This window comes from Dipodomys merriami, unplaced genomic scaffold (assembly GCF_024711535.1).
Source record: "Dipodomys merriami isolate MVZ:Mamm:240054 unplaced genomic scaffold, mDipMer1.0.p SCAF_41, whole genome shotgun sequence".
In the NCBI taxonomy this organism is placed as follows: Eukaryota; Metazoa; Chordata; class Mammalia; order Rodentia; family Heteromyidae; genus Dipodomys; species Dipodomys merriami.
In genome coordinates, this window is record NW_027205715.1 from 249,981 (window position 1) to 275,143 (window position 25,163).

General features: G+C 37.4%; 1 protein-coding gene across 9 annotated transcripts in view; it reads left to right on the forward strand.

Annotated features, from left to right (window-relative positions):
• The window catches only part of Chd9 (chromodomain helicase DNA binding protein 9), a 174,005-nt gene that overhangs the window by 137,445 nt on the left and 11,397 nt on the right, over positions 1–25,163 (forward strand). For 5 of the 9 annotated variants that reach the window (XM_069992293.1, XM_069992294.1, XM_069992292.1 and 2 more), the window contains 14 exons: positions 130–289; positions 1,006–1,095; positions 5,635–5,738; positions 6,224–6,341; positions 7,464–7,521; positions 9,892–9,934; positions 11,342–11,561; positions 13,752–13,954; positions 14,980–15,882; positions 17,938–18,101; positions 18,846–19,118; positions 19,828–19,996; positions 23,393–23,532; positions 24,726–24,947. In XM_069992293.1, coding sequence (XP_069848394.1) covers positions 130–289; positions 1,006–1,095; positions 5,635–5,738; positions 6,224–6,341; positions 7,464–7,521; positions 9,892–9,934; positions 11,342–11,561; positions 13,752–13,954; positions 14,980–15,882; positions 17,938–18,101; positions 18,846–19,118; positions 19,828–19,996; positions 23,393–23,532; positions 24,726–24,947 — 2,867 coding nt within the window. The remainder of the gene's footprint in view (positions 1–129; positions 290–1,005; positions 1,096–5,634; positions 5,739–6,223; positions 6,342–7,463; positions 7,522–9,891; positions 9,935–11,341; positions 11,562–13,751; positions 13,955–14,979; positions 15,883–17,937; positions 18,102–18,845; positions 19,119–19,827; positions 19,997–23,392; positions 23,533–24,725; positions 24,948–25,163) is intronic. The other 4 variants (XM_069992296.1, XM_069992298.1, XM_069992295.1 and 1 more) reach the window with 3 other exon arrangements.

Below are 25,163 nucleotides of genomic sequence, written 5' to 3' on the forward strand. Positions count from 1 at the left end.
TTAAAGATATCTCTATAATTTGCACAAACTCGAAGAAGTCTCCATAGATTTCTTGGATTATAAAAAGCTTTCAAATTTCAGCTCTTTATACAATTACTCCTCTTTTACATGCATTTCTCATTTTAACAGGCCTGTCAGCTCCTGTGCCCAGGGGTCGGAAAGGGAAGAAAGTAAAAACTCAAACAAGCTCATTTGACATACAAAAAGCAGACTGGCTTCGAAAATACAATCCTGAGCAACTACTTCAAGATGAAGGCTACAAAAAACATATAAAACACCACTGTAATAAGTAGGTAGTAGAGTATTTTTAACACAGTTGTTTTAAGATTCACCTTTCTGAGTTTATTAATCTTCATGTGAGATATAAGACTAATACCAATCTTATTTTTATAGCATATTTCTCAGCAATCTTGCTTCCCTATTATCATTTTCACCAACAAATAACACTGGCCTCCATATCAGCTCATTTTATCATCCTTGGTTATTAACTAATGATGATGGTGAAGATTGAGAAAAAGATTGTGTAAAAATGTTATACCTGTCATCTTAGCCATGCAAGAGGTATAGGTAGGATCAAAGTTTGAGGCCAGTCCATGCAAAAGTGAGAGCCTTTGGGAGAAATAACTAAAAGAAAAAAATGTGGGAGTCATGGCTCAAATAATACAGCACCTACCTTGCATGTTTAAGAGCCTGAGTTCATATTCCATTACTGCCCTCCCCTGAAAAATCATCTGTACAGATATTTCTACGTAATTTTCACCCCATGTTTATTTTTTCTAAGGGATGATATACTTATTCTTGTTTTGCCAGTCCTGGGGATTGAACTCAGGGCTTAGGCACTGTCCCTGGCTTCTTTTGCTCACTTAGCACTCTATCGCTTGAGCCACAGTGCCACTTCTGGCCTTTTCTGTTTATGTGGTACTGAGGAATTTAACCCAGGGCTTCATGCATGCAAGGCAAGCACTCTTCCTATAAGCCACATTCCCAGCTCCTTTATTCTTTCAGGGTTTTGCTTCGTGTGAGGATGCTATATTATCTGAAGCAAGAAGTTATTGGAAGTGAGTGTCAGAAAGTATTTGATGGAGTTGATGCAAGGTAAATAATGTTTATATTTTCCAATAACATGATAAGGCAACAACTATATGATCAGAAAAAAAATTGTTTAGTAAATAGCTCTTTAATTCAGTGAAATTGACAAGAAAGAAAATTTCCCAATTATAGAGAATTTACCCTGGCCAGTTAATTGCCTTCTTCTATTGTACTTGCCTTTGGCTTTATCACTGAAAGTCATGATGTAACTACAATGGTGCCATATAATTGAGGGATGTCTAACCTTAATATCATTAAAGCAGGCACAAATGCAGTAACTGAACCACTTTCCTCCCATTCTCCATTACCTTTATCTTTTTGTTTTTTGTTTTTTTGGGTGGTGGTGCTAGTGATCTAACCCAGGGCAAGAATTCTACTATTGATTTATATCTCCATGTCCAGAAACAGTTTACAGTACTGATTAAGCACTGGGCTCTGTGAAACAGTGGTTTGAAAGACAAACACAATTATACTTAGGGAGTTTATAGTAACAATGAATAGGAAATAGGCAAACAGAACTACACTCCGCTGTATGCCAGGGGTACCAGGCCAAAGCCATGAGGAACTTTCTGTTTCCAGGTTAATCTTCTGTCATGTTCTTACACAAGTAGTTTGTATCAGATTTATCCTCTTTTCTCTGTAGCTTCCAGGTTATTTTTTGTTGTTGTTGTTTTTATACCAGTCCTGGTGCTTGATCTCTGTCTTTGAGCTTTTTTTTTTTTTATTCAAGGCTAGTACTTTAGCAGTTGAGCCAGAGCTCCACTTCTGGATATGAGTTTCATGGTTTTTCCTGCCTGGCCTGGCCTAGCCTGGCCTTGAACTTCAGTCCTCAAATCTCAGCCTCCTAGGTAGGCCTGAGTCAAGATTGCCCAGCTGTAACATCCATTTTAAACCTCTTATTTGTGCATGACTTAACATAGTACTCAACAGTTTATTCTCAGAATGTGATATTCCTTCTCTTTTTGCAGAGAAAATCTAATGAAACTATCAAAAAGAAATTATCTTGCTGGGCACCTGTGGCTCACACCTGTAATCCTAGCTACTCAGGAGGCTGATAGCTGAGGATTATGGAAAGGAAAGTCCGAGAAATGCTTATCTCCAGCTATCCACCTCCCCTCCCCACTCCAAAAAAAAGCTGCAAGTAGAGCTGTGGCTCAAGTGGTAGAGTGGTAGCCTTGAATTCAAAAGCTCAGGAAGAGCGCTGAGGCCCCAGAGTTCAAATTCCAGGGCTGGGACATGCGCACACAGACACACAAAAATTCTTTCAGCTTTCTACCTTGAAATCTAAAACTTAAATTCTTATATTGATTCTTTTTGTCCCCTCCTATTACAGTGATCCCATAGGATCCCATCATCTTTATCTTTTGGCTTTTTCCACCATCATATTCCTTCTCTTCATTGCAGCCATAGTCTGTTATAGTCATTCATCTTGCCATCACTAGCCACAGCGCTGCTTCTTAAATAGGAAGGAATTCACTTCTTCAAACATAATGTGTGTACTTCTCATAGTTCTGTAACTTTGTCATTGTGTTCTCTTACCATTAGCCATTATCATCTTCATGTCCAATTTCTCTTAATATTCAATCTACACTCTGTGTTCCAAGACTCTATTCACAAACTGAATTCCTTATTCCCTTTTGAATCCCTTTTTCCCAGTTGAATATATACTGATTGATTCTTTATAAACAGGAGCTGCCTACCTCAGATAGTCACAGTTCTGGAGTAGAGTGACACCTGATGGTTGGCATGGGGAACTTCCAACCCACTTTTTCCACTTTAATTTCCTATACTAGTGTTCTTTCTTATTTCCATTACCATCTAGTCCTAAAATTTTGTTTAGAACCAGTTGGGAACTCTGTCAAACATCAATATCCAGAGTAGGGATATTGCTCAAATGGTACCTTTACCATGCTTTGCAAGCCTGAAATTCAAGTTAGTAATTATACACACGTACCCCACCTATGTATCTAGAGAGGTTGAATATTCTCAAAATTATTACATACATTGAACTATCACATTATCTCTCATACAGTTAATACACATAAGGAAAAGCAATCTCCTTTAGTACCACTGTTTTCCAGTTTTTGCCACATTACAGGAAAATCATTTTTTTCTTTTTCTATACTAAGCTAAAACAAATTTTATTTGCAACTTTGTTTCAAAATAAAGTTTTGTATAATTGAGTATTCACTTAAAGTCTCACAAATTCCTTGAAGAGTGTAACGAAGGTGCCAGGCACTATTGGCTCATGCCTATAATCCTAGCTTTCAGGAGCCTGAGGGTCAGAGTTTGAAGCCAATCTGGGAAGAAAGTCTATGAGACTGTTATTTCAATTTAACCCCAGAAAACCAAAAGTGGAGCTGTGGCGCAAAATCATAGCGTGATAGCCTTAAGTGAAAAAGCTCAGGGACAATGCCCAGACCCTGATCCAGCCCCACACCTGACCAAAAAAAGAAAAAAGAAAGTGCTATAGGTCAGTGTGGTAATTTAGGTCAGTGTGGTCATTTACACCTGCAATTAATTAATACTACTCATTTACTAGTCACTGTCAAATATTAGTTAGTTATGTATTAGGTTAAAGTAAAAGTGTTTTAAATCATTGTGGTTATGAAATAAACCTTTTAGTTCAAAATCTTTAGCCATAAAGGTAGTGCAGATAAAATAACATTGAGAGTCCATCTCACCTCAGTCAGAATGGCTGCCATCAAGAAAACCAAAAACAACAAATACTAGCAAGTATGTGAGGGTAAAAGGAGATGCAGAGCCTCCCTTGTATGCTGCTGGTGGGAACGTAAGTTAGTGTACAGCCACCATGAAAATCACTATGGAAATACCTAAAAAAAAGACCAACCATAAAGCTGAAAATGGAACTATCACAAGATACAGCTATTCCATTCATGGGCATACATCTGAAAGAGTGTTAAATCAGCATGTATTTGAAATACCTTACACTCATGTTTGTAGCAGCACTATTCACAATAATCAAGTTACTCATTGAGTCTAACTATAATGTAAACTGATGAACTGATAAAGAAAATGTGGTAGATGTATACAACTATTACAGTCATAAATAAGACATTATGTTGTTCACAGTAAAATAAATCGAGTTGGGGATTATTGTGTTAATAAAATTGCCAGACAAAATCACATTGTACATGTAGACATTTTAAAAAATTGGCATGGATGTCAAAAGGGATTGTTGGGGCAAGGGGGTTAAATATCTGTAGAAGGAGCTAGATGAAAGTAGAGAGTGGATATAGTGTGAATATGTTCAAAGTACATTACATACATGTGTGAAAATAGGACAGTAAAACATTGAAACTATGTGAAAATGAGGCAAGATAGGAATGTGATCAAAGGAGTAAACATAAACTATATTATATGCATATGTAGAAAAACAGTGATCCATTTATACAATTAACATGTTCATATAAATGAATTAAAAGTAAAAGCAGGGGCTGGGAAGGTGGCTCAGTGGTAGAGCACTTGCCTTGCATGCTCGAGGCCCTGGGTTCGATTCCTCAGTACCACACCTAAAGCTGAAGAGCTGAGGGACAGCACCCAGGCCCAGAGTTCAGGCCCCATGACCGGACTCCCCCCCCAAAAAAAAAAAAAAGAAAGAAAGAAAAGTAAAAGTAATGGGGCTGGGAAGGTGGCTCAGTGGCAGAGTGCTTGCCTTGCATGCATGAGGCCCTGGGTTCGATTCCTCAGCACCACATAAGCTGAAAAAGCTGGAAATGGCGTTGTGTCTCAAGTGGTAGAGCGCTAGCCTTGAGCTGAAGAGCTGAGGGATGGCACCAGGCCCAGAGTTCAAGCTCCACAACCAACAACAACAAAAAAAAAGTAAAAGTAAGTAAAATAAGCTGGGAATCAGTGGCTGACACCTATAAAGCTAGCTACTCAAGAGGCTACAAGTGGAGGATCTCCATTCCATTCAGAATAGCCTAAGAGACTCCATCTCTTACTCATGAAAGCAATCAAATTGCCAAAACATGATGGATTTATTATTATTACAGTTTTTAATACTCTTATCATTTGTAACATGTTTTTTGATACATAAATTACAAGTAGCACTTCATGTTTTAATCAAATTATAAATTAAAACCTTTCAGTGTTATTAGCAAAAGTAGTCTAGTAGAAATATAACTTGTTTTGGGATATAAAGCAATTTATTTACCTTTTTAGAGTCTCAGTCTTCTAATCTAGAAAACAAAATATTTCAACCACATAGTTTTGTCATGTTTGCTGACATAACTTTACAATAAAACCCTTTGCCTATAAATTATTTGCAGGAGATATATGATTTCTTATATATTAAAATTGTTGGAACTTAATTATATTAAAATTGTTGAACTCATTTCCTCTATTGAGCTAACAGTAGTAGTTATGGGTTTCTTGTTGTTTTACTGTTTCATTGTTTCACAATTTTAATTGATAGTATCTCTGGGAAATGGGAAAAATCAATGAATTAAAATTCTAATTTCTTTATTAAAAATACCTGTTTCTAATCATTCATAATGTCATATATTATAATGTTTTTTAAAGTGACATTGATGTTTGGGTACCAGAACCAGATCATTCAGAAGTTCCTGCTGATTGGTGGGACTTTGATGCTGACAAGTCACTCCTTATCGGAGTATTTAAACACGGTAAGTAAGAAGTAAGTTAGACTGGATCCCTGTTTATGTGGAGTGTAATTCAGTTTCTCCTCTGTTCATTTACTTAAAGTCTTATTACAGTAATACCTTGTTATATACACAGTATTAAAAGTATAAAATATCAGAGTCTGTTATTCATTACATTTCCTGATGAGAGGGTGTTCTATGTTGCCTGCTTCTCTCCTGGGATATAAGTCTCATATAATTTCTTCTTAGGAAATTCATATATATATGAAATATATTCATGTGTATATGACTTACTTATTCTTTCTTCCTATCAGACACATTTTATCTAAGGTTTTATAAATATTACCAGGTCAGGTAATGTTTCTGATAATTTCTAAAAAACACAGCTAACCTATAAAATTTAAATATGTGGTTCCTTTAGACCAAGAATATCATACATATAAGGAATGCTTAATTTACACACCTTTCTTCTTTTATCCTTTTGCTCCTGTAATTGGTGATCCTTTCAGGTTATGAAAAATATAACACTATTCGAGCAGACCCAGCATTATGCTTCTTGGAAAGAGTGGGAAAACCTGATGACAAAGCAGTGGCTGCAGAACAGAGAGCAAATGATTATATGGATGGGTATGTACCTGTCAATTACAAGTTCTTCCTGCATCTTTGCTATTCAGAATGGGAATAGTCTTTGTAAGTGACAGTTACCTTCAAATGGTATAGAAATAAGAGAAACCTAGTTTACATTATAGAAAATCTGATTAGACACTAAGAAGTTAGTGTTTACATATTGAGGTTTGAATCTTGGCCATATGCATGCTAGTCATGTGATCTGCCCCTAAACACCACTTCCTCATACCTGTTCTTCCTTCCTTCCTTCCTTCCTTCCTTCCTTCCTTCCTTCCTTCCTTCCTTCCTTTTTTCCTTCTTTCTTTCCTTCTTTCTTTCCTTCTTTCTTTCCTTCTTTCTTTCCTTCTTTCTCTTTCTTTCTTTCTTTCCTTCTTTCTTTCCTTCTTTCTTTCTTTCTTTCTTTCTTTCTTTCTTTCTTTCTTTCTTTCTTTCTTTCTTTCTTTCTTTCTTTCTTTCTTTCTTTCTTTCTTTCTTTCTTTCTTTCTTTCTTTCTTTCTTTCTTTCTTTCTTTCTTCTTTCTTTCTTTCTTTTGCCAGTCTTGAGGCTTGAACACAAGGCTTTGGTGCTATTCCTGAGCTGCTTCTGCTTAAGGCTCATGCTCTACCATTTAAGCCACAGTGCCACTTCAGGCATAAAGTCTCATGGACTTTTCTGCCCAAACTGGCTTTGAACCTCAATCTTCAGATCTTAGCCTCCTAAGTAGCTAGGATTACAGGCATGAGTACCAGCACCTGGCTCATACCTCTTCTTTTAACAAGTCTTATTTTTTTACTCCAATAGAAGTATATTGCTTCATTTAGACCATAAAATAATAGGGAAAAAGAAAGACAACAATATTATAGTTTAAGAGAAACGTGGTATCATTATACATGTCATAAAGCCTTGTGTAATCTCACAAAAAAAAGGAATACGAAATACCTTTAGTGTTAATAGCACAATTGAAATTGAACTTGAAATAAGAGTAAATTAGAACTTTCTTTTTATTTACCCTGTGTAGCTTTCATGCAGATTTCAGCTTTTATTTTTTTATTTGGTGAGATTTCATTTATTTGTTTACTATTTTATTGTTATGTGTTCCTATTTCCATTACAATAATCAAAGCATTTGTTGGTATTTTAACAGAGATGTTGAAGATCCAGAATATAAACCTGCTCCTGCCATCTTTAAAGATGATATAGAGGTATGTTTTGGATTAGGTTATTTAAATACTGAATTTTAGATATTTCTTGTTTGCTTTCCTTTGCCTGGTTTTCCTTCAACTGTTTTCCATGTACATAATTTTTCTGTTCAAAAGATTAAATCAGTGATTAACTTGAGCCAACAAGTTCATTCCGAGGGTTTTGTTTGTTATTAATGTTTTGTACAGAGCAATTACCATTTCATTCTAAGTTTGATCCCTTCCCTAGACAAGATGAAATGTAGATAAATTTTGGATTTGCCCACATGCTATACTTAAGCTAAGAAACACAGTGTCTAGAGAAATTTCCCAATCAGAGAGATAAATAAATAGTAAAGGTATACAACTATAGGGAATGCAGCTATACTTACACCTATAGTGTAGCAGCTTGGAATTCCTCTAGGTCTCTTCCCTCTATTTTAATTTTTTTTATATAACTACCCTATAGAATGTATAAATATACTGTATATATAGTATATATGTACTATATAAACTTTTTAGTAAGAACAAAAATTGGGTAAAACCTAAAATCTCTATGGAAAAGGTTCTTTAAAGAAATTAAGAATTTTTGAGTGGGGCGCTGGTGGCTCACACCGGTAATCCCACCTACTCAAGAGGCTGAGATCTGAGGATTTTAGTTCAAAGCTAGCTCAGGCAGGAAAGGCCAGACTTCTTTTCTCCAATTAACCACCGGAAAACCAGAAGTGGCACTGTGATTGAGTAAAAGAACTCAGTGACAATGCCTAGGCCCAGAGGTTAAGCCCCATGACTAACAACAAAATAAAATTTGAAATACTTATACAAATAAGACTCAGATGATACTTCAATTAGGTGGGTAGCTAAGGGCTTACATGTGACATTAAGAGCCAGGGCTTACACCAGTGGCTGGCTAATGAAATTGCCTTAAGTATGAAAGTAGTACATTCAAAGGGCAATATTCTCCGACAATGATAGAAAACAGCAAGGATATTTTCTCAGTTTGGGCTCTGGCTGGAAAAGAAGAATGTCTCCCTGAGAAATTCTAGCCACAGCCTGTAGCTCAAGTGGTAGAGCGCTCGCCTTGAGCTGAAGAGCTGAGAGACAGCGCCCAGGCCCAGAGTTCAAGCTCCACAACCGACCAAAAGAAAAAGAAAAAGAAATTCTAGCCACAGTATTGACTTCTCTTGAGCTTATGGTTTAATTCTTTTGAATGCATGCTCAAAGATCTCTTAAGCCAAAAATATGTTGTACCATAACAAGAGGGAGACACTGGACTAGTTATATAGCTTGTTTAAATGAAACCCTTAATAAAAATGAATATCCAAAAACTTTAAATGTATGGATAAAGTACTATGAATAATTGTTAACATACAACAAAAAATATTCTAAAGATTTTGATAATTTACTATAAATTTTTAATTATTAAAAAATTTTAAGCTAAAACCAGGGCGGGGCGGGAAAGAAGGAAAAGGTTATTTTAAAAAACTAGGGGAAGCCAGGCACCAGTGGCTCACACCTGTAATCCTAGCTACTCAGGAGGCTGAGATCTGAGGATCGTGGTTCAAAGCCACCCCAGGCAGGAAAGTCCCTGAGACTCTAATTTCCAATAAAAACCACTAGAAAACCAGAAGTGGCACTGTGGCTCAAGCGGTAGAGCGCTCACCTTGAGCTGAAGAGTGCAGGGACAGCGCCCAAGCCCAGAGTTCAAGCCCCACGACCAACCAAAAATAAAGACTAGGGGAAGTGGATGCTGATGGCTCAAGCCTATTCTTTGAGTTATTTAGAAGGCTGACATCTGAAGATTATAGTTGAATCCAGCCCAGGCAGGAAAGTCCATGAGACTCTTCAATTAACCACCAAAAAGATGAAAGTGGATCTGTGGCTGAAGTGGTATAGCACTAGCCTTGAACACAAAAGCTCAGGGACAGCACTGAGGCCCTGAGTTCAACATCCAGGACCAATACCAAAAAGAGAAGACAGAGAGAGATTCACAAGTTACCAATTATCTGAGCCTTGTTTTATGGGAAACTGAAAAAAAACAATACCAGAAGAGGGGTAAGGAAAACAAACTGACTATTGTAATTATTGAAAAGAAAATAATTTAAGTAAATAGTGACAGGTTTTAAGTGTGAGCTATAGTAGGGAAATGTTAAAGTGAGACTTGAAAACAAAATTACAAGTTTTATTTTTGCTAAAATTATTAAAAATTCTATTCCTGGCCTGGATATTTAACTGATTGAGCCCCTAGGGTTGATTCATAGTACAGGGGGAATAAATTCAGTTTTTAAAGAAGTTCTCTATTATATTGACATTTGGTTTTCCTTTTTTTTTTTTCCCCTTATTTTTATCTCAATTACCTTGTAACAAATTTCATCCTTTCTATATTTTTTTAAGGATGATGTTTCCTCACCTGGAGATCTCATTATAGCAGATGGAGGTAAGTATTATTTTTGTATTTTTAAATTCATATTCTCATGATATACTTTTATAGTATTTGTAATATAACTGTATTTTTAATTGAATATAGTTAGAATCCTCTTAGAGCATACTACTTAAGAATTTCAACAATACTTGCAGCTATTACAATCTCATATAATAGAGATTTAGATAACTTTAATGATTTAATTTATAATTACATCTGAGATTTCATCATTAAAACAGTACAGTATATTCAGATTCTTATTACTTCCAAATGTACACTAGGAACCATTTGCTATGACTTATTTTGTACACAGCTTTTTGAATGAGATCTGCTGTTACTTCCTTTTGATACTAAACTTGCTGGATACAGCATCCCTTCCTGACACTCAGGAGGGACAGCTTGATTCTAGTTTATGTAGTTATAGTACTTAGTACACATTGGAAGCAAAGAGTTAGATCTTGCACTTTATTAGGTGACTAAAAATTTAAAAGCCAGCTAGGCCCCTTATAGCTAGGCTTACACTTAGAATCCTAGCTACTCAGAAGGCTGAGATATCAGGATTGCAGATTGATTTCCAACCCAAGCAGGAAAGTCTAGGAGGCTTTTATCTCCAATTAATCACCAAGAAAGTCAGAAGTTGAGCTGTGCCTCAAATGGTAGAATACTAGCTATAATCCTCAAACTGAGCAATAGCACCTGGTCCCTGAGTTCAAACCCCAGGACCAGCACACCCCAAAAAAACAAACAAACAAAAAAAAAACTTAAAAGCCATAGCATTGTCTTATAACTAAAAGTATTTTCATTTTATCTAAGTGGAGATTCAATGCAGAAGGCTTGGATTGAAAGAATTTATAGTATTCAATTTTTCATGAATTTCAGTTCAGCTTTTATTTAAGTTAGGCTATTGAATATTTTCAAACTGGTTTGCTAAATTAGATTTTGAAATCAAAGAGTTTTATTTCCTGGGTATATGAGATAACCTTAACTTAGATAATACTGTTTTGTTTTTTTTTTTTTGTATTGCATTTGCTCACTTGTACTGGTTCTAAGTTTATTGTAAGTTTTTTGTAGAGAAAAATTCTCATTTCCCCCCCTCGGGGCAGTCCTGGACTGGGATTCTACTACTGTGGTCTTCTGTAGGAGGGAACAAGATATACCCATTCCAAGCTTGTTAGTTGAAATAAGAGATTCACTAGCTTTTTTTGCCATGCTGGCTTTGAAATATGATCCTATTGATTTTTCAGTTTCTAAGTAGCTGAGATTACCAGTGGGAGTTAGCATACCCAGGTAAAAAATTTTTTCTAAATGTAGAGAAATTTTTCTACTTTTGAAAATGTTGTATAGTATCTATTAGCATCTATCTGTATATAATACATATGTACTATATATCATTGCTACTGACATGAGTTTATTTAAATACAGATGGTCAAGTGATGGAAGGGGATAAAATTTATTGGCCTACTCAGTCAGCATTAACCACAAGACTGAGACGTCTCATCACTGCCTATCAGCGAACTAATAAAAACAGACAAATCCAGCAGATACAACCAACCTTCTCAGTGCCTGCCAGCGTGACTCAGCCTATTTGTGAAGAAACTACTCTTAGTCCTAAAATGGCAGCCAAGATAGAGAGGCAGCAGAGGTAAGACAATAGCATTTAACTTTTAATATAAAGTATCGAAGTGTATTTGCTCATTCTAAAAGCCATCAGATAGGAGTGTTGTGCTAATTGATCAAAGCAAAATGTTTGTACATATATGCACATAAATCCATACAGTTAAATATTCAGAATTGTGCTACAGCTGATAAAGATTGTTGTACCCTATAGTTACTAGTCCTGTTTTATATTTAGTCTGTGTTGTTGTTGTTGTTGTTTTCTTTTTGTCAGTCATGGGAATTGAACTCTGGGCCTGGGTGCTGTCCATGAGCCATTCAGCTCAAGTAGAGCACTCTACCACTTGAGCCACAGTGCCACTACTCTCACAGACTTTCCTGCCCTGGCTAGCTTTGTTTTTTTTTGTTTTTTGTTTTTTGTTTTTGCCGGTCGTCGGGCCTTAACTCTGGGCCTGGGCGCTGTCCCTCAGCTCTTCAGCTCAAGGCTAGCGCTCTACCGCTTGAGCCACAGCGCCACTTCCAGCTTTTTCTGCTTATGTGGCGCAGAGGAATCGAACCCAGGGCCTCATGCATGCAAGGCAAGCACTCTAACACTGAGCCACTTTCCCAGCCCCGTGCCCTGGCTAGCTTTGAACCGCGATCCTCAGCTCTCAGCCTCCTGAGTAGCTACAATTATAGGCCACCGGCAACCAGCTTCATTTCTATTTTTAGACCCAGGCCTAAAGTTCACATGACTTGATTGGCTCCTCAGGTGTTTTTGTGTCATTATTACATTAAACTTCTTTTAATATAGGACTGATTTAAATGGCCCAGTAACATTTTTTTAAAACACTATTTTATTACATACTTTTTTTTTTTCTTTTGGTCAGTTGTGAACTGTGAGCCTGGGCGCTGTCCCTCAGCTCTTCAGCTCAAGGCTAGTGCTCTACCACTTGTGCCACAAGTGCCACTTCTGGCTTTTTGTGCTTATATGGTGCTGAGGAATCAAACCCAGGGCCTCATGCATGAAAAGCAAACACTCTACCACTGAGCCACCTTCTCAGCCCCTCAAGTAACTTTTTTTTTTTTTTTTTTTTTTTTTTTGGGTGCGGTCATGGGGCCTGAACTCTGGGCCTGGGCGCTGTCCCTCAGCTCTTCAGCTCAAGGCTAGCGCTCTACCACTTGAGCCACAGCGCCACTTCCGGCTTTTTTCTTTTTGCTTATGTGGTGCTGAGGAATGGAACCCAGGGCATGCAAGGCAAGCGCTCTACCACTGAGCCACCTTCCCAGCCCTCAAGTAACATTTTTAAAAGTCTTTCCACTACACTTTTACTCATTAAGACAGCAATTCAATGAGTTGAGCAAAGAAATTGTTCTATAAATGAACATATTATGATTTAGAGGCCTATAACTTTTACTATAGTATAAGATTTTATTTGAAAGAGATTATTTTTAGCAAACATATTTCATAATTTGATTCCAGCTATCACTTTATCCCCAGTATGAGCCATATTCTTGTCAAGCTGGAATATTCTCTGGCCTCTGTCAAAATGCAGAGTGCTTACTACTTTGCTCATTCTTTTTTTTTTTTTTAATTTAAATTTTTTTTTTGGGGGGGGTCCAGTTGTGGGGCCTGAACTCTAGGCCTGGGTGCTGCCCCTCAGTTCTTCAGGTCAAGGCTAGCACTCTACCACTTGAGCCACAGCGCCACTTCCGGCTTTTTTCATTTTGCTTATGTGGTGCTGAGGAATCGAACCCAGGGCCTCAGGCATGCAAGGCAAGCACTCTACCACTGAGCCATCTTCCTTCCCAGCCCATACTTTGCTCATTCTTTCTCCTAGCTTTTTCCCAATCTTAGCCTTGTCCATCTAACTCTGTAAAATGCTACTGTAATGTTTTTGTTGTTACTAGAGTATGAATTGAGCCTCCGTCTTCTGTACTTTCCTAAAATTTTTTGTTTCTATAAAACATGCAACAGGAAATGTTACTATTAATGTTCCCAAAATTATATTATTTTCCTTGCAAGGCAGGGTCTTCTTTTTATCTTATACTTATTTTCTCTGTAAATGTGCAACAAATATGTGCTCAAAAAATTACAGTGGATAGATCAGCCAACTAGAATTCTAAAATAATATTTACAAGGCAAAACCCTGATTTATCTCTTTAAAATGTTAGGTGCTAGAAATGTTTTAATAAATCAGTGACCAAAGTGCTTTTTCTTTGATCTGATTCAAAATAGATGGACAAGAAGAGAAGAAGCTGATTTTTATAGAGTTGTATCTACATTTGGAGTAGTTTTTGACCCTAACAGAGGCCGATTTGATTGGACAAAATTTCGAGCGATGGCCCGACTACACAAGAAAACTGATGATAGTTTGGAAAAATATTTGTACTCATTTGTTTCGATGTGTCGGCGGGTTTGTCGTCTTCCTTCCAAAGATGGTATGTATAATTTTTTTATCCTAGTTTTAAGTCACAAAAGTTACTAAAATTTATAATTTCCCTATTTTAAGAATTATAAACTATGCTTAAATATCCCTTGTTTCTTAATGCTCCTACTAAAATAAGATCTAAAGAAACTAAATTCCAAGCCCAGTGCTGGTGGCTCACGCCTGTTATCCTAGCTACTCAGGAGGCTGAGATCCGAGGATCACGATTCAAAGCCAGCCCAGACAGGAAAGTCTGTGAGAATCTTATCTCCAGTAAACTACCAGAAAACTGGACGTGGTGCTGTGGGTCAAGTGGTAGAGCATTAGCCTTGATCTGAAGAGCTGAGCAACAGCACCCAGGACCAGAGTTCAAGCCCCAGAACACACACACACACAGACACACACACACACGCACACTACTGTAGCATGAGCTAATGTTGAAATTGAACTACTTCCAACTGGTAGGAATTGTGTTATTTGGCAGATATCTTGTATTTCTCTCAAAATTTAAGAGACTCCCAGATGCCCCTATGAATTTTACTACAGTGCTGTAAGTAACTGCACAATAAGAAATGTGCAAAATTACGATTGTTCATTAGGTGTCTTTTAATTCTTCTAATTTGTATTTATGAGTTCAAACAAGTGTATTCTCTGATTAAGAAAACTGTTAGTGTACCCATAGATAATGTGTTTTACATATTTTATGGAGATTAGTGTTATTTCATAATTTTTAGTAATTTTTTTAGAAAACATTTTTCAGGCAAACACATTAAAAAAAATTCTGCTGTGAGGATAAATCAGTGATAGTAGTGTTTGTCTAGCACTTGTAAAGAAAAATAAAAGAAAATTCTGGAAATTGTACCATGATTCTGATTCTGTATTTTAGAAGTTTTATTGTTTTAAATCCTTAATAAAGGTGGGCTTTTGTTTTATTTCATTTGGCCAATTCTAGGGTTTGCACTCAAGGCCATTCTTGCATCTAGCCAAGTCTAATAAGATATTTTTGAGGTTAATGTTTTTGTTCTTGTTTCAATGTAGAATTGGTGGATCCAAATATTTTTATCCAACCAATCACAGAAGAACGTGCTTCGAGGACTTTGTATCGCATTGAACTTCTAAGAAAAGTACGGGAACAAGCCCTTCGACATCCACAGTTGTTTGAACGCTTGAAGCTCTGCCATCCAAATCCAGATTTACCAGTCTGGTGGGAATGTGGCCTTCATGATAGGGATTTGCTTATTGGTGCTGCTAAACATGGGGTGAGCCGAACAGACTATCACATTCTTCGTGATCCTGAACTCTCCTTTATGGCAGCTCAAAGGAACTACAGTCAAAGTAAGATGGCGCATTCAAGAACTTCTACCCCACTTTTACAGCAATATCAAGTAGCACTTTCTGCTTCTTCTCTTACCTCTCTGCCTAGGCTCCTAGATGCTAAAGGTATTCTAGAGGATATAAAAGTGAAAAATGAAAACGTTAAAGAAGAGCCTCCTTCTTCTGAAGAAGAATCTATGTCTTCTGTGGATACCAGGACAATAATAAAGTCTGAGCCTGTAAGTCCAAAGAATGGAATTTTGTCACAGGCTGCTGAAGACCAGAAATCTGGTGGAAAAGGTGAAACAGACAGACGCATGGTTTCAGCCAGAACAGAACCTCTAACTCCAAACCCAGCTTCTAAGAAACAGAGAATCCACAAAAGAGGGTCAGAGTCTAGTTCTGATTCTGACTCTGAGTCTGAGAGATCATCCTGTTCTTCCAGATCATCATCTTCTTCGTCTTCCTCCTCTTCTTGTTCCCATTCTCGATCAGGCTCTAGTTCTTCTTCATCCTCATCTTGTTCTTCAGCATCTTCATCTTCCTCCTCCTCATCATCATCGTCATCATCTTCTTCTTCTTCATCAGAAGAAAGTGACAGTGAAGAAGAGGAAGTCCAAAAGCGAGGTATAAGCTTAAAGTAATTTGCTATTTTTTTTTGTCCTGTCTTTTTTTGGTACTGGGGATCGAACCCAGGATGTTGCACTTGCTAGGCAAGCACTTTGCCACTGAGCTACATCCCAGCCCTAATTTGCTATTTTTATGACAGCTTTTTAAATGAAAGTAAAAAGAACTTAATTCATATAACTTAAACATGCTTAAAACTGTTAATTTAAATTTTATGCCTTCAGATTTTCTTAGCAAAGAACTATTGATACTAGAAGCTGGGTACCAGTGGCTCATGCCTGTAACCCTAGCTACTCAGGAGGCTGAGATCTGAGGACCACTGTTCAAAGCCAGCCCAGGCAGGAAAGTCTGTGAGACTCTTTATCTCCAATAAACCACTAGAAAACCGGAAGTGGCTCTGTAGCTCAAGAGGTAGAGTGCTCACCTTGAGCTGAAGAGCACAGGGACAGTGCCCATGCCCAGAGTTCAAGCCCCACGGCAGAAAAAAAAAAAAACTAGAATTACATATTCTCTGGTCCTATGCTTTACAAAATATGTAAGTCAAATCCCAAATATAATTTCAAATTTTATTCAACAGATTTATTTCTTTATGGTTGTATTAAATCTAGTACTGTTTTTCCTTAGAAAAAGTTGATTAGTGAACAAATAAAAGATAATATTGTTGCTAGGCATTGGTAGGTCACACTTACAATCCTAGCTACTCAGAGGATCAAGGTTCAAAACTAACCTGGGCAGAAAAATCCTGTGAGACTCTTATTTCTAATTAACCACTCAAAAACCATAAGTGGTACTGTGGCAGAGTGGTAGAGCACTAGCCTTGAAGACAGACTCAGAGACACTACCCAGGCCCTGAATTCAATCCCTGCAGGTGACAAAAAAGATAATATTGTTATTGCCAGGACTCTTAAATAGATAAGGAAGAGTAACCTAGGCCATACCTGATACCTATCTTCTCAAAGAAGAGATGATTGAACTTGTACAGCTTATCACAGAGTATGTTAAATTGTCTTCTCCAAAGTATTATTACAGTAGGCCAACAATTCAGGAATAAGGAAATAAAATAAGTAAGCCTCAAGCATGGTGCATCATAACCCACAAGAGCCAGAAACTCTTGTAACAACTCCCAAGTCATTACTTTCAGGGTTGTCCAGTTTTATTTTTTTATGATTCCGGGACAAGGTGAAGGATCTTGTTCTTTCTAACATGCTCCCACGTGAACCATGTTCTTTTTGCTTTTATTTTGTGGATAGAGTCCTGTGTTCATGCCCAGCTTGCCTCAATTGCTTTCTTCTTACTTATTCATATTTTCTATGTATCTGGGATGACCAATGTTGTACTACCTTGCCCAGCCCAGCTTTTGCCTGGGCAAGGACTTGAGCTATCTTTCTTGCCTGGGGTGGCTTTGAGCTGTGATCTTCCTAATCTCCAACTCCTACTAGTTGAGATTATGGATTTGAGCCACCACATCCTATATAAACATGCCCATTTCTTTTTTTTTTTTTCTTTTTTTTTTTAATTGTGAAAATACTGTATAGAGGGGTTACAATTACATGAACAAAGTAAAAACATGCCCATTTCTAAGAGCTACTTCATGAAGAGTATTATGGTCTTCTATCAGGTATTACATTACTCCTAATTCAGATAAATTGTACCAACTAGGATTCATTTTAAAATAATGGTTACTAGCCGGGCGCCAGTGGCTCACACCTGTAATCCTAGCTGTTCAGGAGGCTGAGGTCTGAGGATCACAGTTCAAAGCCAGCCCGGGCAGGAAAGTCCGGGAGACTCTTATCTCCAATAAACCACTAGAAAACCGGAAGTGGCGCTGTGGCTCAAGCCATAGAGTGCTCTCCTTGAGCTGAAGAGCGCAAGGACAGCACCCAGAGTTCAAGCCCCACAACCGACAAAAATAAATAAATAAAATTTAAAAAATAAAATAATGGTTACTTTATTGTATTCTAGGTGAAATTTTTCATTAACATGTATTTCCAGATAAATTTGAAGTGTATATAAATTGTTATGTGGTCTTTTAAAAGTGGTTCTAATTGTTCTTAGCAGAAGGTACTCCTCACATGAAAGCTTATGATGAAGAAAGTGTTGCATCACTGAGCACTACACAGGATGAGACCCAGGATAGTTTCCAAGCTAACAACGGGACTCCAGAGTCTGCTTACCTCTTACAAGGTGGATACATGCTGGCAGCCTCATATTGGCCAAAGGTGAAAGAATAATCGGTTGTTGGGACTCATCATTTTTAGTGCGTGTGTGTGTGTGTGTAATTTGGTGGTAGATATTCTTTTATGGGGAAAACATAGTAGAATGTAGTCTGATGTATTGGTGCTACAGTATAAGTATATGAACTATTACTGTCCATTAAATTAGTTGTACTTAAATGTATAAGCTTAAATTGTTTCAAATAAAAAATAAATCTTTATATTCAAGTTAATGTTCAAGTACTTCTATATGAAATAGGTACTTTCAATTCAGTCTCTCTGAAGAAATTTAGGTTAGCTAGCTGTGATCTACCAAAAACAAAACTAAAAGCCCATTTAAGTACCTGTACATTTAGTGGTAGGAACAACTAAGAATTAATGCAGTTCTCCAACTATGTGACTAACCTAGTATATTAATACTAACATATTAATGCTAATATACTTCTCTTTAGAAATGAGGTTGGCATATTAAATATAGAAGAGACTGTGTTCTTGTCATATATTTTTGTATTGTTAAGATGAAGAGCCTCTATTCTAAAACCAAATTTTAAAAAATATCTGTATGTTATATTTTTCAAACTTCAACAGGAATTTATATTTGAATAAAAAATTATAGTGAGAGACTGTGTTATAGTATATGTGAGAGATTTTATACACTGTTAAACCAGGTTCAAAGGCTCTTGGCTATTTAATGTCCAAAAGTATGGCCTTATTATTAAAACTATACTTTGGTATTCCTTGCTTTTCTAGGATCGGGTAATGATCAACAGGTTGGACAGTATTTGTCAAACAGTTCTTAAAGGGAAGTGGCCTTCAGCTAGAAGAAGTTATGATGCTAACACAGTGGCTTCTTTCTATACCACAAAACTGCTGGACAGCCCTGGAGCAGCTACAGAATATAGTGAGCCCAGTGTTCCCACTCCCCCAGGTGCTGGTGTCAAAGAAGAACAAGACCAGTCAACACAAATGTCAAAGGTGAAGAAGCATGTACGAGAAAAGGAGTTTACAGTGAAAATCAAAGACGTATGTGTATTTTTATTGCCCTAGGGCCTGATTGCGATTGCGGTGTGCAGCATGCTTTTCCTGCAAATGGCTGCCTGCTCTTATTCTTCTTCCTTCACATACTTGTCTCCTGGTATTGGCATTAATTTTTTTTTTGATATCCAGGTTATTACATTTGAATATTCTACTAGAGGAATCATCATTAACTGTTTCTCTCCTTACATTTCTGAAAATTGTTCTTCTGCTGACCAAGCTGCTTTCTTAAAAAGTGTGACAATTTCTTACTGTTTTCATTCTTGTATTTGACATTTATATGGTATGTCAGTGTACTTTCTCTTTGAAACACTTAGCATGCTCTACTGTTTATCTTAATATGATCTTTGAAGGTTAATTAGTATCTAAAATGTAGATAGTATCCTTTAAAATACCATATGAATAATGAACCTAGAGATATACATCTGAAGCTGAAAATGTTACAGTGCAATAGTCACATGAAAACTTTACTCAGAAAAGGGTAGATGGTACCTAGAAATTTTTAATTAAAGCTAAATGTTTAGTATGCATTATAGATATTGACTAAGTCTTTTATTCTCTTGATTTATGAACAAGAAAAAGAACTTCATTAATGTTTTAGGGGATTTTACTTCACCATTTCTAAGTGAAAAAATTCTCTCAGTGTCCTGCACAAGTTACTGTTAACATTTTTTTGCCTTAATGATCTTTTGAACAGGAAGGTGGTTTGAAGTTGACATTTCAGAAGCAGGGGCTTGCTCAGAAAAGACCATTTGATAGTGAAGATGGTGCTCTGGGGCAACAACAGTACCTCACCCGACTGCGGGAGCTTCAAAGTGCATCAGAGACAAGCCTGATCAATTTTCCAAAATCTATGCCTCTGTCAGGTGAATATGCAAGTAATAATTGTCTTATTGTGAAGTACTTCTCTATGTGCTAAATCCTGCTCTATATACATTGGTTAAAATTCATTTTGTTTTACTAATGAAACTGCATGTGCGTGTGTGTGCGCACACGTTTGTGTGTGTGTGTGTGTGTGTGCGTGTGTAAAATATTGGGCTTGAACTCAGGGCCTCATGCTCTTACTTAACTTTTTTGCTCAAGGCTAAACTCTACCCTTGAGCCACAGCTCTACTTTCAGTATTTTGCTGGTAAATTGGAGATAAGAGTCTCTCAGATTTGTCTGCCTGGCCGGACTTCGACCCATCATCCTCAGACCTCAATTTCCTAAGTAGCTAGGGTTACAAATTTGAGTCACCAGTGTCTGACTTTTTTATTTTTGTACTGAGGTTTGAACTGAGGGGGTTGTACTTGCTAGTGCTAGCACTCTTAGTAGTGAATTCAATCCCCAGCACTGCCCTTAGCTGGTTATTTTGAAGATAAAATCTAGCATATGCCCAGGGTCTTGAACTACAGTTCTATAGATCCCAAACTTTTGAATAGCAAGAATTATAGGTGTGAGCCAGCTAATTTGTTGGTGGTGGTGGTGGTAGTCGTGGGGCTTGAATTTTGGGCCTGGGCGCTGTCCCTAAGCTCTTCAGCTCAAGGCTAGCGCTCTACCACTTGAGCCATAGTGCCACTGTTTTCTGATTGGCTTTTTTTCCGGAATTTTTCAAATGGTGATCCTCAGATCTCAGCCCTCTGAGTAGCTAGGATTACAGGCATGAGACACCAGTGCCTAGCTTGAGCCAGCTAATATTGAGGCTTCTCTTTAAGTTCATAATCAAGAATATTTCAAATATTAATAAATATTTATTGGAACCTCAAAATCTTATGATGGGCAGTTTGGTTTGGAGGGCTTGAATACTTAGGTGATGACATCTTTTTATCAAGTATCTTTTACATATATAAAGTTCAGATAGCATTTCAACATGAAAGTATTTGAATTTAAAAGCAAACACCTAGGGCTGGGAAGGTGGCTCAGTGGTAGAGTGCTTGCTTTGCATGCATGAGATCCTGGGTTCGATTGCTAAGCACCACATAAACAGAAAAAGCAAGAAGTGGTGCTGTGGCTCAAGTAGTAGAGCACTAGCCTTGAGCTGAAGAGCTGAAGGACAGCACCCAGGCCCAGAGTTCAAGCCCTGCGACGACGACTGATACCAACAACAACAAAAAAAAAAGAATATCCCTTTCATGAATAAATAATTTTTTTAAAAAGCAAACACCTAAATTAAAGCCAATTGTGATTGGTTTCTATGTAATTGGAAGTACAGAATGACTTTAGAAATAGTGTACTCCATTCCAGATATAGTGCCTCACGCCTATAATCCTAGTTACTTGAGAAACTGAATTCCAAAGGATTGAGGTTCAAGGCCTGGGCAAAAAGTATGTGAAATCCCTTCTCAGTTAATCAAAAGCTGGGTTAATGATGCTTACCTTCATCACAGCTATGTAGGAGTAAGTATAATAGGATTAACAATCCAGACCACCAGGCAAAAAACAAGATCTTGCTCACCAAATAACAAAAGCAAAAAGACTAGGGATGTGGCTTAAATAGTAGAGTACCTCCTAAGTAAGAACAACACCCTTAATTCAAAGCCCATTACTACCCCTTCCCCCACAAAAAGGTATGAAAACAAAAGTAATATATTTCAGCAAACTATAGGATATAGGAATTATTTATGACTACTCAAGAGGCAGTGATCCAGGACGATAGAGTTGCAAAAATAATCTGAGCAAAAAATTAGACTCTCCTTCTCAGCCAATATGTTTAGACCCTCCCCCCACTTCTCAGCCAACAGCCAAGCTGCTTGGTGGTATGCGCCTGTGGTCCCAGCCATACAGGATGCCAAAGATAGGAGGATCATGGTTCTAGGGCCCCAAATAAAGCACATCTGAAAAATAACTAAAACATAAAAAGGACTGGTGGCATGACACAAGTGATAGATTGCCTGCCTGCCTGCCTGCCAGTAATAGCAACCTCAAGTTTGCTATTATTTCAAACCCCAATACAGTACTACCGCACACACCACACACACACACACACACACACACACACACACACACACACACACACACACACACACACACACACACACACACACACACACACACACACACACACACACACACACACACACAAAACCACCTGTCATCTTCATGCAATTCTAATAGGAACAAAGTTCCTATTTCAAATATCCCTTTTCATTGTTTGGTAGATATTTTCTTGTTTGTAAATTTTTCATGCTGCATGTGATTGTCTACATTTGACATTCTGCCTTTGAAAACAGTACAGAATTAACTTTGTCTTAAGGCTGCATAATAAACTTGACATTTTTGAAAGCAAAGAACATATCTTCCTTTGGTACTATATTTCTTCTAAACATGAATTGATTTGAATCAACAAATATTTACTGAATAACAAATTTGTGCTGTGTCTCTGGAGGCATAAAAAATATGTTCAGCATTGTTTATATTTTTTGTCTAATTATTCTTTATGTCCTTCTAAAAGTATTGAGAGAGATGTTCAACCTTAACTGGGTCTACCATGTGGACCACTACATAACATGCTCTCCTCAAAATGCTGGTTTTCAATTAAAGCAGATAAATGAATTAAATTTCCTTTATACTTTATCCATAAAATGAAAAACTTAGTCTGATTTGCCATGAAATTCTTAGAAACATTTCAAATCGCCTACTGTATATGTGCATTTTATGGGGAATTCCTATAATTTGGGAAAATAAGGCTTTATTATAGGTGTTATCTTGAATTGATAACTGATTCCATTTTCTGTTATTAAAAATTAAAGCAGATATTAAAAATTTAAACTGGACACTGGTGCCTCATAATTCTAACTGCTAAGGAGGCTGAGATCTATGGATCACAGTTCAGAGCCAGCCTGGGCAGGAAAGTCCATGAGACTCTAATCTCTAATCAACTGCCAAAAAATCATTGAGCTGTGGCTCAGCATGGTAGAGTGATAGCCTTGAGCACAAAAGCTCAGGGTTAGCACCCATGCCCTGATTCAAGGTCCATGAACAATCAAAAATAAAAAATAAAACTTAGGTGTTCACAATCTAGAATTGGCCTACATTGACATTCTTCCTTTTCTTTCACATGTTCGTTTTTATTCTTAAGCTATTAATGCTTGAATTTGTCTGAAAGTGTTGGGTAAAGATGATATATTTTGATGAAGGAAAGGAAAATTTCATAGCTTATAAATAAAGACAAATCTAAGCAGCTCATTTCAGAAAATACCTGAAATAGTAGCTTAAGGATGGCATAGCCTAGCAATGTTTGCTGAAGAATAAACTTTAATCCTTATTTTAAAATATTTGATTAGGTACCTCCATTCAGTCAACATCTGGTGCCAATGGAATAATACTAGATAACCAGCCTCTGGTCAAGAAAAGACGAGGAAGGAGGAAGAATGTAGAAGGTGTCGACATCATGTTTTTTAACAAGAACAAACCACCTAATCATGTAAGTAATACTTAAAAATTACTGATCCCCAGTCTCTAGCAAATAATCATACTGTGTGTGTGTGTGTGTGTGTGTATCATACTGGGGTGTGTGTGTGTATCATACTGGGGTGTGTGTGTGTGTGCGCACATGTGTGTGTGTATCATACTGGGGTGTGTGTGTGCGCGCGCGTGTGTGTGTGTATCATACTGGGGTGTGTGTATGTGTGTGTGTGTATCATACTGGGGTGTGTGTGTGTGTGTATCATACTGGGGTGTGTGTGTGTGTGTGTATCATACTGGGGTGTGTGTGTGTGTGTGTGTGTGTGTGTGTGTGTGTGTGTGTGTGTGTGTGTGTATGTGTTCATGCCCCAGGCTTGGGGCATTGTCCCTGGTCATTGTCCCTGAGTTTCTTTTGGTCAAGGTGTTTAGGGTTTTAAGAAGAGCAATGAATTGTGCACCAGTGGCTCATTCCTGTAATTCTAGCTACTCAGTAGGCTGAGATCTAAGGATCACCGAAGCCAGCACTGGCACAAAAGTCCCTGTGAGACTCTTATCTTCAGTTAACCACTCAAAAACTGGAAGTAGCACTGTGGCTCAACTGGTAGAGCACTAGCCTTGAGCACAAAGAGGCTCAGGAACAGCGCCCAGGCTGAAGTTTAGCTGAATATTACACGATATGTACACACACATAAAGTTTTTTTTTTCTTTTTTTCTTTGTTTTTGTTTTTGTTTTTTTTGTTTTTTGTTTTTGTCAGCCATGGGGTTTGAACTCTGGGCCTGGGCACTGTCCATGAGCTCTCTTCAGCTCAAGGCTAGCGCTCTCCCACTTGAGCTACAGCACTACTTCCAGTTTTCTGGTGGTTTTTTGGAGATAAAAGTCTCACTGCCTGGGCTGGCTTTGAACTGCCAATCCTCAGATCTCAGCCTCCTTAGTAGCTAAGTTTACAGGCATGAGCCACTGGCACCCAGCTATATAAAGTTTTTTATTAGGAAGGTTGGTTAAACAAGTTGATTATTCCCAAGTAATGAAATGCTACATAGCTGTTAAAAATCATGTAAATATGTGGCCATTGCTATTGAAATACTGCTACCGTATTATTAAATGGTAAACAATCATGTCACACTTAAATTTTTTTACAGGATCACTCTATTGAACTAAAATTGAAATGATAAAGCATGGAAATAAGAATATCATTTGCTCTTTTTGTACAGGTTACTTTAAGCTTAACCACCTCACAGATTTCCCCAGGACTAAATCCAGCCCTATCCTATACTCAACCTCAAAGAATTCCAGATACAGAAAGTCCAGTTCCTGTTATTAATCTTAAAGATGGAACAAGACTTGCAGGAGATGATGCACCGAAGAGAAAGGATTTGGAAAAATGGCTTAAAGAGCACCCAGGTTATGTGGAAGATTTAGGAGCTTTTATTCCTGTAAGCTATGCCTTAAAAAGCTTTGTATATTTTGTTTCAATAGTCTGTCAAATGTATAATAACAAAGCATAAATTCTCATCCACTTATCTTCTATTTGCATCTTTCCTATGATACATTGTAGCATTTTCCATTCTGTCTTTTAATAGGGCTAGGACTATAACTCAATTGGTAGAGCATTTGCTTAGCCATGTGCAAGCCCTAGCAGTGCATGTTGG